General features: G+C 39.6%; 1 protein-coding gene across 2 annotated transcripts in view; it reads right to left on the bottom strand.

The window, feature by feature from the left end:
* Positions 1 to 17,538, bottom strand: part of TOX2 (TOX high mobility group box family member 2) — a 123,332-nt gene that overhangs the window by 34,237 nt on the left and 71,557 nt on the right. For both annotated transcript variants that reach the window (XM_018555359.1, XM_018555358.1), the window contains exon 3: positions 5,978 to 6,223. In XM_018555359.1, the coding sequence (XP_018410861.1) occupies positions 5,978 to 6,223 (246 nt within the window). The remainder of the gene's footprint in view (positions 1 to 5,977; positions 6,224 to 17,538) is intronic.

The raw sequence follows: 17,538 nt of genomic DNA on the forward strand, positions 1-17,538 counted from the left end.
TATATATATATACAGTGGCTTGCAGCAGTATTCACCCCTTGGCACTTTTCCTATTTTGTTGCATTACCACCTTGAAATAAAATGTTTTTTTATTGGGATTACATTAAATGGACATACACAAAATAGTCTAAAATGGTGAAGTGAAATCAAAGAAAATAACTTGTTTTAAAAAAATAAAAAAACAGAAGTGGTGCATGCATATGTATTCACTCCCTTTGCTATGAAGCCCCTACATAAGATCTGGTACAACCAACTACCATCAGAAGTCACATAATTAGTTATGCAATCTAAGGGTCACATGATCTCAGTATATATACACCTCTTCTGAAAGGCGCCAGAGCCTGCAACACCACTGAGCAAAGGGCACCACCAAGCAAGCGGCACCATGAAGACCAAGGAGCACTCCAATGAGGTCGGGGACAAAGTTGTGGAGAAGTACAGATCAGGGTTGGGTTATAAAAAATAACCGACACTTTGAACATCCCACGGAGCACCATTAAATCCATTATTAAAAATGGAAAAAATATGGCACCACAACAAACCTGTCAAGAGAGGGCCTCCCACAAAAACTCATGACCATGCAAAGAGGGCATTCATCAGAGCGGCAACAAAAAGACCAAAGATAACCCTGAGGGAACTGCAAAGCTCCACAGCGGAGATTGGAGTATTTGTCTATAGGACCACTTTAAGCTGTACGCTCCTCAGAATTGGCCTTCATGGAAAAGTGGCCAGAAAAAAAGTCATTGCTTACAGAAAACAATAAGCAAACACGTTTGCTGTTCGCCAAATGTCATGTGGGAGACTCAGCAGGAGCAGTCGTTGATGGAAAGCTACACCTGCCCTGTACAGCATTTGCTGTGCTACAGAGGTATCTGATTATACTTGTATATTGGCAATATACAAGATGCCCATCTGGGGGAATTTTTTCTGGGGTTACATTGGTTTTTCACCTTTGGAACTAGCTGTTCGCAGTTTCTGATGCAGTGTTTTCAGCACAAAAAAACAGATAAAGAAAAATAATAAATAATTTTCCACATGTCCTGACCCCAAACATTTCTTAGCATTCTAACTGATCCTAATGTTTAGCTCTTCTCTCACCTGAACCCTAGAACTTTACCTAACTCCCTACAATTTACTCTGACACCTAACTTCTTCCCAATATTAGCCCTGAAATGTAATACAGGTGAAACTCGAATAACTAGAATATCGTGCAAAGTTCATTTATTTCACTAATGCAACTTAAAAGGTGAAACTAATATATGAGATAGACTCATTACATGCAAAGCAAGATAATTCAAGCCGTGATTTGTCATAATTGTGATGATTATGGCTTACAGCTCATGAAAACCCCAAGAACCCCAAATCCACAACCTCAAAAAAGTAGATTATTACATGCAATCAATAAAACAAGGATTGTAAATAGAACAATATCGGACCTCTGAAAAGTACAAGCATGCATATGTACTCAGTACTTGGTTTGGGCCCCTTTTGCAGCACTTACTGCAATTACTTTTGCACGATATTCTAAATATTCGAGTTTCACCTGTACTTAACCTGACCCTATCAATTATTCTTAACCTGGCCATAAACTTAATCCTTACACTTACACTAAACCTTAACCCTAAAATTGAACCTAACACATAATCCTTTTCTTCCTGAACTAGGTATAACTCCAAATCTTAACCTACCTCTGGGACACTAAACTAAGGTGAATATGTAACTACCATATCCAGCACCAAAGGCCACCTTGTGCCAGAAAATACCCATTTTGCACCAAAAACGACTAGTGCTGAGATCTCAGAAGCATCATATAGGGTTTCATATATTTTCTTAATTCATTATGTATATTATGTGTGTGTTATGTATACAGAAAATTATATTTTCATCATTTGGAGCTCTAGGCTCCTTTTTAAATGTTCAGCTGTCTATCCTTACCTGCTGTGCTGAAACAAGCCTGTTGGAGTTGGAGATCAATGGCTCGAGCTAAAATTTAAACACATAACTGAATAAATAAAAGGAGTGACTTCCCCCTCCCTGCCTGCTCTGTTCATACAGCTAAATGGCTCAGAGGAGTGACTCCTCTCCTCCCCTGCCTGCATTCTTTACACAGCTATATTGGTATGAGGAATGACTCTGCTCATACCCTTCCCTGCCTGCTCTGTTCACATAGCTGAGCAGGTCAGAGGAGTGACTCCACTCATACCTACCCTGCCTGCAATGTGCAAGAAAGTGACTCTTCTACCCTACTTGCTCTGTTCACACAGCTGAATGGGTCAGAGTAGTGGCTCCTCTCCTACCTTGCCTGCTCTGTTCACACAGTTTAATTGGTCAGAGAAATGACTCCTTCCCTTTCTATATTCTCTGTTAACACAGCTGAATTTGTCAGAGGAGCAACTTCCTTTCCTTCCCATCTGGCCTGTTGACACAGCTGAATGGGTCAGAGGGGTAACTCCCTTCCCTCCCTACCTGCTCTGTTCAAATAGGCACACATAGGCAATCTAAACATAAGCATCTCCTTCTCTGCTTTCTAGAAAACCTATAGTCAACTGTGACAACATCTTCATGGGTACAGCCTGAATTAAATGTTTATTTGTGAAATAAAGCTTTTAACAAACATAGTAAAGAAAAAAAAGATATAAAACATCTGTCTAAAAACCTACAAACAAAAATATATATAAAATAATATTGACCCAAAACCTTTTCCTTTACTGAACAGTTATCCTTTAGAGAATTGTTACACCCTTAGAGGAGCCCAATTTCTATTTTACTTTGGGCATAAATTCAGTTTCGAATGTCTGCCATTGCAGCCGATGAACCCTGGGATATCAGACTCTTGACGTTGCAGACATCTCCTTTATATTCCTATGTTCTTTGTGGCCTCTGAATTCAATTAAACCGATGGGGGAAAAAAATAATAAACAGGCATTTTCTAAATGGAAACTTGTGATGCAAAGAAGCAAGGGGAGAATCATGCAAATTCATAACATGCTATCTGTCCTGCAAAGCTTGATTTGCCAAACATGCCCCATCAGATATTAGGTCCATTCTCTCTTTCAATCACCAATCAGCAGAGAACACTCATACATATGCATCAAAGACAATTACACTCTCAGAATGAGGACACTACAGCCTGATGAAAACCAGCCTGTATAATAAATATTCTATTTTTTCTTTTCTTTTTTTTATTATTCTTTCTTTCCCTTTACCATCTCATAGTCTCCTATAGGTTGATATGTTTAAAAAGGTTCATAAAAAATTCAGCCAATCACATACATGAAGGTTTAGACAGTGAGGTGTGCGGTGCGGGTCAGGACACCTCATTCAATTTTTGCCACCTGACAATATGCTATAGAGTAGATTTTCATGTGTCCATCATAGGCTTAAGAGAGACTGGCTGCACTATCCTGAGTGAGTGTGTGTGTGCGCTAAACAAGAAAGAAGCCGTGAACCTTTAAAAAACAATATCTCGGCTATATCCATTGCTGATTTACTAAAATGTTTACAGATATGAATGATCATTTCCTTACATCTGAATCCCAGCCCTCAGTTAATAACACAGATCAGATTCATACATGTAGAGTGTCTTGCCTCTAAAAAAATTGTAATTCTGTTCCTTGGTCTTGCGATCCTGGCACCTCTGCAAAAATAGTTTAGCTAGGTCAGGGGTAAGCAACCTTGGCTCTCCAGCTGTGCTGAAACTACAAATCCCATCATGCTTCTGCCTCTGGGAGTCATGCCTGTGGCTTGTAGTATGGGATTTATAGTTTCATCACAGCTGGGGAGCCAAGGTTGCCTACCCCTGAGCTAGGTCAATGCCTACCCCTGATCGCAAGACCACTGAACAGACTTACAAATTTGAATGAGCTCACTTTGCTCTTTCCTCCCATCAGTAAGTTCCAAGTGTTAAACTGATAGCAAAGTGTAGTGCAGAACATGATTGGCTTATATTTTGCTCCTCCCACACCCAGTCCTGCTGCAGGAATCTGATACAACATTCAGGTACTAGTTTTTGTGATTTTTTTTTTTTTTAATTAATGAAAAATATGTAAAGGTTTAGCTTTTATAAACCACTTGGGGTTCAGCTTTTGTAGGTAAATGCACATATAAAATAAACCTATGTTTTGTCTATGCAGGGCAAAGCAATAGGTTCACTTAACTGCTTCCCTACCCCTGGTTGCATATAGTCACTCCCTCACCTAGTATGACAGCTGCCTTTAAGGTAAATGCACTATGATGCATGAATTATTTTAGCTGTGGTTTTATATAGTCTCTATCTCTATTTATTTTTTATGTATTATTTTATTTCAAAATTATTTATTTTATTATTTTCTCATCAAAATGTACAATTCACATCCATAAATATGACAGTCAACATTATTTTTGACAAAAAATTTAACCGTTGAAAGCTTCTTTTTTTTTTTATAAACTGCTATTTCGCCCAATAAATAATTCTTGTACATTCACCATAAATCTCCCCTCAGAAGACACACATTAAACAATCAGAAGTGAAAGTGAAAATACATAAAATAATCTTTAACTGGCATATAACCCAATAATAAACCCTTAGATTTCCCCCCTTCCCCCACTACCACCCCTCAAGGAAAACACAACTGCTTTGAACAGACCATGCTCATTAGCTATATGGAGGTTAAGGCAGTACATAAACCAAGGATGGCCGGTCCATCACAAAGATTCCTAGACATTAAAATGAAACCGTTTGGTAATCATTTGCAATATAACTGAATAATATAAAGTTATCTGATAAGAGACTCTGTAGTATTATATTACGAAGATCTGATTATAGATTGCAGAACCAAATGTTATTTCTGTGGGATCTCCTTCTTATGAGATAATCCATAGGTTCACTTTTTTAGCCATCAAGGTGTATTAATCCAGCAGATGATAAAAATGTGGCTCAATGAAACCCAAGAGGAATGTGCATCTGTCCCCTGAGTCAGTCCTTATGTACTGGATCCATAATATATTGCAGCTAACCAGGCTACTAGGATCCAGCTGAGGCATAATGAGGCATGTAGTGAATCAACTGGCTGAATTCTGTTTAAGTGGTCAAAATAGATACCTCGACTGGAAATGAGAGGGAAATGTACATTTCAATTGAAAACTCTGAGGAATTGGGACTGCGAGTCTTAATTAGAATGCAAATATCAACCAATTAGATGTTCATCAAAGATCAAACATTCTATATATCTATATGGTTGAGTTATAAACAAAATTCTTGCTACCACCAGTCCTTGCAGATCTAAAAGACAAACATACTAAGTCTTAACAATCAAGAAAAAAAAAACCTATTGCAGAGCAAAAACTTTATTGATAAAACCTAGAACAAAATGCTCTTAAAATACTGATGTGATTAAGGAGCATATCAGTCTCTGCTGGGCCTGAGAATCAAGCAGTCTAAGGAACAATGGCTCAAACTTTAATTAGACAGTTATTACAGGGGATAAAGGCAGAAGCCGCCAGAGATCCACCTCGTCAGACCCATCATCTGAAGAAGGCATTGAGTCTCGAAAAGCGTCTGTGGTGCCATTCTTTTAAAAGTTGAGTATTTAGTAGGAATGTCCCCCTAGTAAGACTAATGGTAGTTAGTCACACATCAGGTCTTGTGAGGTGTATCTGAGATGGCTTCTGTCTTTAGCTCTCCAAGCTGCAAGCTGATTTAGGGTTGACCTGCTACCATCATTGACCCTATCTTGGTGAGCTCTTTTGTCTCACCGATATTGATATAGTGCAATTTGTAAATTACTTTATCATTAAAGTTTCCGATCTGCACTCTTTGGTGCATGTCATGAATTTGAATGTCGTCAACATGGTGAGAGTTTAAGAAACAACTCAACTTTTGTCAGCTGGGACAAACCAAGTAACAACTTGATATGTGGTTTAACATACCAAAATCCCACTTGAAGCTGAATTTCCATCTTTGGGTGAAGATATTTTTTAAGTAAAGAAAATAACTTACTGTGGGCAGCTGTGAGGAGAGGAGATGTCCTTCTTGGCTTAACATGTTGGAGACCATGATGGCAGGTAGGTCCATGTTCTGGTAGGAGTAGGCGGGTATCAAGCTATTTGGAGGGAGGCTGTGACACAGTGAATGATATCCAGACTCATGGTCCACCAAGTGCATCAGGGAGTGATCTGGTAGATTCGGAGGTGTGATGGGAGGGATCTCATAGTCCTCATTGCTTTCACTTTGACCGTTGTATGTCTAAATGAAACAAGATACATTAACAAACCTTAAAGGCAACTCATCTCAAAGTCAACTTATTTATTCCTAACTTATTTAGTAATAAAGTTGTTTGTAAATCACGAGTGGTACTGAAAAATAAATGTCTAAGGTATTAAAGAAGAACACCAGGGTTAGAGACTATGACAGGTTTATATTTTTGGCAGGGAACAAGCAAAACAAAGGGGGCCTTGTTAACTGGAGGGCTGTCATGTAGGTAGATGGATGAAGCTTCTTGCCTGCTTCCCTTATGCCGTAGCTGTTTGTCTATCTCCATACTGTTGCTGTGATCTCTGTCATTGCAGGCCTTCTCTTATTGGATGTTTGTGAGTACAATCCTTATTTTTTATATTGATCAATAAAAACCTCTACACTAGGGAGGCGCCCTTTGTTTTGCTTGTTCCCTGTCAGATTTCCAGATACCCTGACTGTCAAGGTGCTGCCATCCCGTGGGAGTCAGTTGCATTTATCCCCCCAAGGACGATGGTTAGCTGGTACTAGTGGTTTCTTCTTCTTTCTAGGTTTATATTTTTGTCTGTATCCCTTTACATCCTGTCCTTGTGACACCTTCACTGTTATGTTGTAACAACAGAATCACTTGAACAGGAAGGGAGATGTCAGCAGAGAAAAAGCAGAAAACCTAACAAGGGTTCAAATCCTTCCTCGCAATAGCCCCCAAAAATGTTTTTGTTATATTTACTCTGAACAAATGAACATCTCCCATCATAGACATCTATGGATTTGATACATTTATATTATATACCCTGTTTCCCCGAAAATAAGACCTACCCCGAAAGTAAGACCTAGCACTATTTTTCAAGATTCCTGTAATATAAGACCTACCCCAAAAATAAGACCTAGTTTGGTGGTAGCATGTGAGGGGGAACTTGCAGGAGAGATGGTATCAGCCTGCAGGCACATACTGTATTAAGGGGATGACAGGGGACTCCCTCCGGCCAGCGCAGTGACCGTCAGCACTCCAGTACCATACTTCACCAACTGCCCTGAAGGCACTGCTTAATGTAATGGTACCGTAATTTACAGCACTGTTCACTGTCTGATGTCCCCACTGCTGCACCACTGGTACAACTGTCCTTGATGGCAAAGGAAGACGGCGCTGTCGAAAGCAAGGCTGCAGCGGCGGAGGGAGCAGAGCCGCATTAGCCGATACTCCCTCAATAGCTCCGGTTACTGTGACAGGCGGAGTGATACCAGATAACTTTGGATTGTTGTACATGAATAACTTTAGATTGTTGTACATTTTGTTGCACATAAAAAAAAAAAGACATCCCCTGAAAATAAGACCTAGTGTGTTTTTTGGGGGCAAAAACAATATAAGACAGTGTCTTATTTTCGGGGAAAGACGGTATACAGTATAGCCTTCATTCCATAATTGAACACTAGGATTTAGCTTTAGGGTGGGAACTCGTGCCTTCTAGTGGGCATTCTGTTACATTTTCCCTAATACTACCTATACGGACAATGATTCGTGTTCTTTTCCTACTCTATATTTTTCATTCATGTCCTCTATATTTGCTGGTCTCATTTACTTTATCTCACCCTGATGAAGGGGGATTTTTGGGCGAAATGCATTGGCTGTCTATTGCTCTATTGCTTTCCAGTGAGTACTGGTGAAATGATCATTTGGCACTCTTCTGGTTCATTTACACTTCGATTTGTCTAACTGGGTGACCCTTATTTCTTGGGGGTCCACCTCCTATGTGAAGAGCTGCCAAATCCAAGCTATTAGGATCAACTAATGACTCCTTCTTATGGGTTAACACCTTAAAGGAGAACTATGAGATGAGTGATTTCCACTCACCTCATAGTTCTAGCCGAGCCCTTTTTTTCATTTTTTGTTTGCACGTTATAATCCACATTTTTGGCCTGAAAATTACTTAAAACCCCCAAACATTATATATTTTCTGACAGCCAAGACCTTATAGAATAAAATGGTGGCAGTTGCAAATTTGTATATTGCACGACATTAGCGCAACTTATTATCAAACCCCAACATTTTTTGAAAAATGCACTTAAGTTAAATTAAGTGCCCCAATACACTATATAAAACCATAATTTTTTGTAAAATATGAAAGATGAGGTTACAACGAGTACATAAATATCCAATAGCCCATGTTAAAAATTGTGCGCGTCCACGAAACTGCAACAGTATTCAGTACCCCAAAAAGTCCATACACAATGCTTTAAAAGCCCCTACAGGTCATCAGTTTAGAGATATGCGTAAATATCAGCCCTATAATTATTCCTCTCACTCCTCTAACGCGAGCAAAACCCAACATGTCTAGCGCGATCGTCGTTTTCGTAAGTAGGCGCACCTGACACATGTTTACATGAAGATGCATGCGCTCACGGGGGTGGGAGACTTTAAAAAATGTGTTTATTATTTTAATTCAATATTGTTTTTAAAACTGTGTTTTTATATTTTATAATATAGTAGATAATATGGTATATAAATTATGTTATTTTTAGATTGTAAACTATCACGGGCAGGGCCCCCCATACCATCTTGTCTTGATTTGTATTGTAATGGCAATGTCTTCCTTATATTGTAAAGCGCTGCACAAATTGTTGTCGCTATATAAATCCTGAATAATAGTAATAAAAATAATAATAAAATAGATATAAAAACAAATATAAAAATATATATATCTACAGGTGAAACTCGAATAATTAGAATATCGTGCAAAGTTCATTTATTTCACTAATGCAACTTAAAAGGTGAAACTAATATATGAGATAATGCCCTTTAATTAGATCTGAGGACTTCTTTTATTGACTTCTACTTTTTGCCTATTTGCACACCTTCTATACATTGCACATTTGCAGTCTAAGCACCATCGGCAGTTTACTTTTCTTTTTGTTACTATAACAGACTTGGAGTCAGAAATTAATATTTTAGAGTATCCAGGAAGTGAGCAAACAAAACGAGAAAATAGCTTAGAAAATCGCAAGGCATTGTGGGAAAACTCTGCACATTCATCGCCCATAATAGAAATGCAAATGAGGCGTTATCAGCTCCATGTTGGTGCTGTCAGAGTAACTCAACACTACTATAGAACGAGGATCTTAATAATGTGTCTATTGTGACAGCTGCACATTCATCCTTGGAGATAATTACCTCCAGGAAAAAAAAAACTGGGATCACTCTACTTCCTTGCATTATTAGGTGTAGAAAAAAAAGTGCATGCTTGGATGAAATTAGATTTAAACCTAAATGCAAAAAAAAAAACTGTCTGTACACAGCTCTGCCAAACTGCATAAAATCAGTTATCTTGGCCATTTGGTTTTGGTCAGCTGTTTCTTTTTCTCCTGTAATGATTTTTCTCAATCCACAGCATTTCTGCCCTGTGCGTTCTCATGGCCATCTGCAGCCTCTTCTCTCCCTAAAGAGACGCAGTGCAGAGTATAAACAGTAGTAGTTCTGTATTCACAAAGTGATCTCCATGGAGGAAGCTCGAAATACCCTCATTTATGGCCATGCCAGGTGGGCGGAGTTGGGAACCTTGAGATGTTTTCTGCACCAGAGTGCCAGAGTGCTGGGGGAACATTAAACAAATCCTGTTGGGCATATCCCAAGTTTACCTATAGACCTCCTTCTGCCTATCCCTGCACTATTTTTTTCTCCTTAATCCTGTAGTCTGGGATGTATATTGAGGAGTGCCTAGTACTAATGTTCATTTCATTTAAAAAGCCCATTCTTACTTCCCTTAGGAGAAGCTAGCTTTAATCCAGCCTAAGCCCAAACATTAGATTAGAACACATGTCAGTTTTTTTTTCTTGACAACTGTCCCATTCGGGAGATTTTCCTTCACTTCCTGTCTGATAGCTACAACAGGAAGTGAGAAGAGATCCCTCCAAAGAGAGAGGAAAATCCCTGGTGGTCAGCAGGGTCATCAGAGCTAGTGTCCCCACTGGAAGATTTTCCATCTAGCCCTGTTCTGGTGACAAGCCAAAGTGTGGGCTTTTGATGATAATAGTCACCAGGACAAATTGAGAGGGCGAAACCTCTTAACGGGGACATTCCTTTAAAGCTGCTGCAAGACAAGTACAGAAAACATAATTGTGCCAAAAGTGCAAGAAATAGTGTGCGCCTAACTTCCTGTTTGACATGATAACACAGCTCTGAATTCCTAAGAGTGTGGTGTCAGCCCTGCCTACTTTATTACTGGGGGATTACAAACAATACAGACCTCCCCTCATCTCCTTCCCTATCCCTCGCCGTCTCCTTAACCCCTCCTCTCTTCCTCCACATCCCTCATCTTCATAACCCCTCCTCATCTTCATAACCCCTCCTCTTCCCCCCACCTCATCTTCATGACCCCTCCTCTTCCCCCCTCTTCCTCTCCATAACCCCGTCCGGAAAGCACAGGAAATTGTCACCTCACAAGATTTCTAGCAGGATCAAATAGCATTTTTGAACTTATTGATCAGAATCACTTTCAAAAGTATATTTAACAGACTAAAGGTTCCTTCATACGGTTTAAACTTGAAGCTACAATAGCAGATAATATAACACAAAAGGCTGCCAGTAAAATACATCAAATCCTAAATTCAGCCAAAACCTTTTATTTTGCTTTGGATAGAGCAGGAAAAGACCCTGTCAGGTTTTTATTGCTGTATCTGCATAAGAGGCACTCAATCTCCTATTAGTAATGTCCACTATTGGAAGTGACTGTCCTATTTATTAAGCTGAACGGCTTTGGCAGGGCTGCTCCCATGAAATGTAAAAGAGCCAACACTATTCAGGTGTTCACACACTCCCCTTCATTAGGTATTGGGTATAATGTGACTTCAGCAATGCTTGGGCAGTTTGGAAATATTTATAGATCTTACATAAGATGTTAGTATCAGCAGGCAGTGCATTATAAAGCTTTGAGTCCAAGCTTTGGAAGTCACATTATACTCAAGCCCTAATGAAGGGGGAGTGTGTAAACTCTTTTAAGTTATTGATTAATAAAATATCTTTCTGTACTCTTATACCAGTGGCATAGACACCTTGCTACATTTTACATATCTAGGTAGTTATTGCTGCATGCATCCCTGCTGGGGAGATTTGCCCTCACTTCCTTTTGGGGCAAGAAGAGATGAGAAATCTGCAGATGGAGATCCATTTTCTGTGCCTTCCTGTCCTGATGTTTCCCCTCACTTTACTCAAATTTGGAGCATACTCCTGGAGGTGCTCTTGTTCATGGTGCTTTTTTTTTCTCTCCGTATCTCTATAGGTTGAACTCGATGGACTTGTGTCTTTTTTCAACCTGACTAACTATGTAACTATGTAACTATGGATTGGACATTTTAGTAGCCTTGAAGGATCCCTTTCAGGCTTCTAACCACCCAACATGGAAGCCTGTTGGCTGCTCCCCCTTTTAGAGGGTTTTTTTTATGAGGACTGCTGATGACTGTACTTAGGAACAGAAGGTAAGGGAAAATTCTTCCCAGTGGGGTCACAGACAAAAATAAAAACCTCAAGAAAACAGGAGCGCCAGCACAAATTGTAGAGTCCAAAGGCCGTTTGTATCAAATATCACTCTACTTGCATATGTGATAGCTGTTGTCCAAGCATTCCTGAAGGGATCTAATTTACAAGTACAGGTGAAGGGGGTGCTGTTGACCCTCAAAATATGTTGGAGGTTTTATCCCTTTGAGCGGTTGTTGCTTAAAAAATACTTTGGACTCTACCAAAGTCTATTTGGATCAAATGTCACTCTACTTACCATCTTGTCTTAAATTGTATTGTGATTGTAATGTCTTCCTTATATTGTAAAGCGCTGCGCAAACTGTTGGCGCTATATACATCCTGTATAATAATAATAAAAACAATACTTTCACATACTCTAGTCTGATGTGATAACTATTGTTGTCTCATATCCTTGAGTTCAAACATTAATGACGGGACCTAATTTACAAGCCCTGATTAAGGGAGGGGTGCTGTCGACCCTTGAAATGCGTTGGAGATTTTATCCTTTTGATCTGTTGCTGCTTAAAAACTACCTTGGACTACCAAAATCTACTTGGATCAAATGTCGAATTACTTGCATATTCTCTAGTCCGATGTGATAACTATTGTTGTCTCAAATCCTTGAGTCCAAACATTCCTGAAGGGACTTAATTTAAGTCCTGAGGAAGGGGGATTCTGTTGACACCTGAAATGCATTGGCTGTTTTATCCTGCTGATCTGTTGTTCATGAAAAAATACTTTGGACTCTACCATTCGGGGTTGCGTCTTTTTTTTTTCTTTGATTGAATTCAGTCAAGGCCCCCCTTCCTCTTCAGTTTGGGAGTCCTTGGTCAATCTGGGAGCAGGCTCACCAACGCGTTTAAGTGCTACAAAGGAGGATGTCTCTCCACATGTGGGACACCAATAACCCAACAATAATCTTTCCAATTTGTCTTGTTTTTGGGTGGTTTAGGGATGGGAGGGATTTTGGGTTGTTGTTTTCCTTGCTTTTTTTTTTTTTAGTTGAGACCCCTAGGGGGAGGAAGAATGATTTCAATACCAATGGGAAGGGAAATTTATGGTGGTTGTTTTAGGAAGAAGTTATGGATATCTTTCTCTTCTGTTTTTGATTGGATTTCTCTCTGGGAGAGTCTTTTAACAGGATGTTTACATGTTCATATGTCTGTATTGTTATATATAGAAATAATAAAGAAATATTACCCCAACAATAATGTGGGACACCAATACCCCAACAATAATGTGGGATACCAATAACAAGAGATCTTAGTGCCTCTCATTTATACAGTGAAATAAAAACCTGACCTCTATCCAAAACGAATCTGTTTCAGATGTAGGAACTGAATTATATGGAAGAACCATGGTAACTACACCACATCATGCATAGAATGTTTTTTTTCTGGTCCACTGGTTTTTTAATGGCAGACTTGATATAATATTCGTGAAAATGGGAAGCAAAGGAAACAGTCTGCAGATCACCATAAAATCTGATTGTCATTCCCATTAGATGAACATTTGCTGGCAAGTAATTGACTTGTGCAACAGAGGTGCACACCTGCTACCTAAATAAAGCCAGTTCTAAATGAGACAGATTACAGATAGACAGGCTTCTTCCTCTGGATGAACATGTACACCACACACAAGTAAAATCACACTGTACAATAACCAATCAGCATAATTACACTGAAAAGAGCTTACAAATCGGGTTACACAACAAATTACAGCATTCAGGCAGAGCTGTGTAATCACTATATCAAGAAAGTATTTACATGACATATAATCAGCTTCTTTTTTTATATATATATTTCTTGCAAACTGCACTGTTGGACAGAAACATTTATCTTACCTAGCAAGGCCTCAGCTTCGAGCAAACTATAGTTTTGTGGTCAGTTTTTTCCTGCATTAGTTTATATGTTTTAAACTGATGTTTTATATCTTTTATTTTTGTATTCCTATTTCTATAAAATCTTTATTTCACAAATATAAGCATCCTGTGACAATCATATATTTTAAATGAAGAGAGAGAAAAGCAGATGGTGTTTGCTTTCAGACTGTCCCTCACTAATTGAAACTCCATTAGTGAGGGACTAATGGCCATATGGCCATATGTGAGAGGATGGGACAGGTAGGATGAGTGACTCCTTTGTTTTATTGAGCTGTGTGTGTAACTTTGTTTATTTGAGTTCTGTACATAACAGAATTCACATATACACTAAGATACTATATATTAAAGTGTAAGTCTGAGCACAATCAGACATTTGAGATGGTAGAGAACACGACTACAGATCTCTACCAACACAAAAGCTTTGATTCCATTCTTTGACCTGTACGTTCCTGGTGATCTTGTCAGACGCATGCTATAGCTAGACGTTATTTGGGTAGTAGTGCTCAAATCATAGTGCTCAAATAGGTGTGTAAACAATTCCCCTGGGGGTGGCCAGTGTCTCAATCTATTTACATATCCCCTTCTGGACAATATGCACTGGGTTGGACTCACTGGAGAAGGTCAGGCAAATTCAAAAGGGTACAATGACAGCTGCCCCGAAGTACAAACAGGGTAGTCCTTGACTGGGGGACAAGGGGTCCACTGGGGGGGGGCAAAGCTTGGAACCCATGTGTACAAAGTCCAATGAAAAGGGCCAGACCAATGAACTGAGAGTCCAAAAACTTTAATCAATGGTGTTCATTCATGAAGACAAGGACAAAGGACCAACACGTTTTTGGGCTTAGAGATCTCCCCCGTCCTCAGGGCTACAAAACAGACACAAGATTGGATTGTCTTGTTGAATGAACTTCATTGTTAAAAGCTTTTGGACACTTGGGTCATTTGGCGCTTTCATTGGACTTTGTACACATGAATATCTTTACACAGGCTTTGTAGAGACATGCCATCATTGTCACCCTAAAAGGCAAGGGGCTGTCTGGCAGGGATTTCTGGATTGCAAGGTGGGCAGAACATAATGCTTGGCATGTTTACAGCCTACATATATGGATTTTGAAAAGAGCCAACCACTCAGGGAATGGGGGCAAAATGCTGCAGGTATAAACTGTAGGCACAGGGAGGTACACATACCTGCATCATCTTCCCCGAACTCCCTGTCCATGGACAGATCTCGAACCGTTCTGACAGGCAAAGCTTCTATACTTTAAGATAATGTTAAAGCTTGTGTGCCCCTTCCTGCCTCCAGTGCCTTCCTATTGGCCAGTAAGGCTACCATCACTATGAATGTGTAGGTGTGGCTTAGTGGCAAGCTCCAACACTATAAAGTAGTACAAAGTGTCCAAGTTTCCAAGACTTGCCCGTCAACTGAGGCTTTGGGAGGTACCTGCACTTCAGACCTGCAGCAGTTTCCCCCATACCTCCAATGACAGAGTCTCTTATATCTATCCCTTTGTCATCCTTTAGACTGACTTAAAGTGTATTTCCACTTTTACAGCCAAATTGGGATAACACCTGTTTTATATTTGTTACATGTTCCCTTTCACATAGCATAAGATAACAACAATATTTTTAAAAAATGCTTCTTGCAGTTTAAAAAAAATGCTTCTTAAAGTTTAACATTTCTACTGGCTTCTCCTTAGTAATGTTGGGAGGGGCTGTGAGGGGCTTCTGCATCCTATGTTAATAAAGTTAATAAAAGAAACACAATCCAGAAATGTCCATCCTTAAAATTATATTAAAGCCTCCTTTTTAGCTTTAGCTTCAGCCTCAACCTTTGCTTGAGGCTGTTCCCGTTTTTCCATAGACACACACAGCCCTGTGGTAGGCCACGCCCCTCCTCTCCGCCCAACAGTTTGATTGATGGCAGAAGGAGCCTATGGCTCCTTTGCCATCAGTATACTCACCCCGCAACCAGGAAGTTCGGGGAACGGAGAATCGCTTCGGGACCGGCAAGGGGACGAGTGTAGCGGACAGGTAAGTGTGGGGGAGACTGAGGGGACTGGGGGAGGAAAAAGGTGCTGGGCCGTTTTTACCCTAATACAGAGAATGCATTAAGGTAAAAATTGCCTAGACCTTAATTCTACTTTAAGCTGGCCATACACCTATAGATTATCTGCAGATTTTCTATGGTCAGATGGGAAAAAGTGCAACAGATTCCTCCATCTACGCTAAACTGTGTGGATGGAGGAGTCTCCCACTGGGGCAAGCTCCAGTATCTTGCTAGTTGGCCCGCTGGCTCTCAAAATGCATAAACAATGCCTGCATCCAGTTAGATTGTTTTTTTTATTTTTAAAAATTGCTTTTCGGTATGCTGTGTGAATACAAACACTTAACAAAAACATCGAAGGGTTTTGACTGCAAATGTGGAAATACAACTCAAGACAGATTTTCCCTTATACCCTTTAAGTGGCCATAAGTGGCTATGCCATAAAGTGAGATCTTACAACAGTAAAGAAAAGAACATGGCTTCCCGCAATCAATGTTCACAAATATTAACAAAGACTCTTGAAAATGTGCATTTTCTAAATTATTTACAATACAGTTACTTAATAATGAAGGTTAAAAGAAAAAGTGACGTCATCCTTTAAACATGCACGGACAACCCAACCCAGAGGATTCTGGAGAATCATAAAACTGTATTTTTTTATTAGATACATCCAGTTGGGTAGCTTACCATGTATTTTTTTTCTTTTGCGTAAAATTATTTGTGAAATTGGAATAGCTTTCTAATCCAACATGAAATAAATAAAACAGCTGTCACGCCTGGCACAATGAATGCGGCTCTCGTTGGGAATGTCTGGTGGGGAATGGGTTAAGCCAGAAGATGGAATGTAATAGAAGAGCAGAAGCTTGAAGCATGTTCTAATGGATACACTAATGGAATGGCCTGTAATTCGAGGGGCATATCTGCTATTCAGAAAATCACTCCGACTGAATATTTCATATAGTGAGCTTCACATACCACTTCATGCAGAGTAAAGCAGAGTGTTTTAGAATGATGACTAATACAGTTTATATGGACGGACAATATAAACATATATATGGGCTGTGTTGTATGAAGGCAGAGAGCAATGCTGGTGTTTAAACATTCCTATTCCATAACAGACAACCAGACCTGATTTATCATTAGTGTACAGACATCAGAACCATGAAAGAAGGCTGCTTATTGGACGCTGCAGGTCACACGCTCTCAGCCAGTGGTATAGGTGACTCAGGGGGTGCCCATGACTTGTTTAAGGGTTCTGTTCGGGGGAAGGGAAAAATATAATGCTTCTTGTTTATTTTAATTACATTATATGTGTTTACAAACACATATATTTATATTTATTTTACTTATACTTATAGGGATGTACCGATACCTCTTTTCCGGTATTAAGTATGAGTACTGATATTTATCTTTCGGTACTCGCCGATACCTAGTACCGATAATGGTACTTCCGCTAGCATGGAGCCGGCTTCCCGGGCAATCAGGAAGCCAGGCGGGATGTCATTACCCGCTGCTTCTTGATTGCCCGGGAAGTCGACTCCACGCTGTTTGGCCTGTTCGATGCTAATTGGCCCGGGAAGTTAGCTTTCAATTGGCCAATCTGGAAGCCGGGATGCGGGTCAGATAGTGTCAGCTGTGGTAGGAGAAAAGGGAAGGGGGGGTATCTTCTGTGATTCACTTTGCAGACTGTATAATCTGAACTCCTTGCCATCCAGATCTGGATTTTTTGAAAATCAGCCTCCATAAAATGACTGCTTTTATATGGCAATCACCACCTGAATAGTCAATATTTCTTATTTACATAATTAAAAAGAAAAGAAAGAAAAAAATACTTTTTAAAAATGTAAATAAAATAGAAATAAATATATAGGACATATTTTACATGAACAAAT

The sequence above is a fragment of the Nanorana parkeri genome, unplaced genomic scaffold (genome assembly GCF_000935625.1).
Source record: "Nanorana parkeri isolate BGI_ZX_2015 unplaced genomic scaffold, ASM93562v1 scaffold193, whole genome shotgun sequence".
Taxonomy (NCBI): Eukaryota; Metazoa; Chordata; class Amphibia; order Anura; family Dicroglossidae; genus Nanorana; species Nanorana parkeri.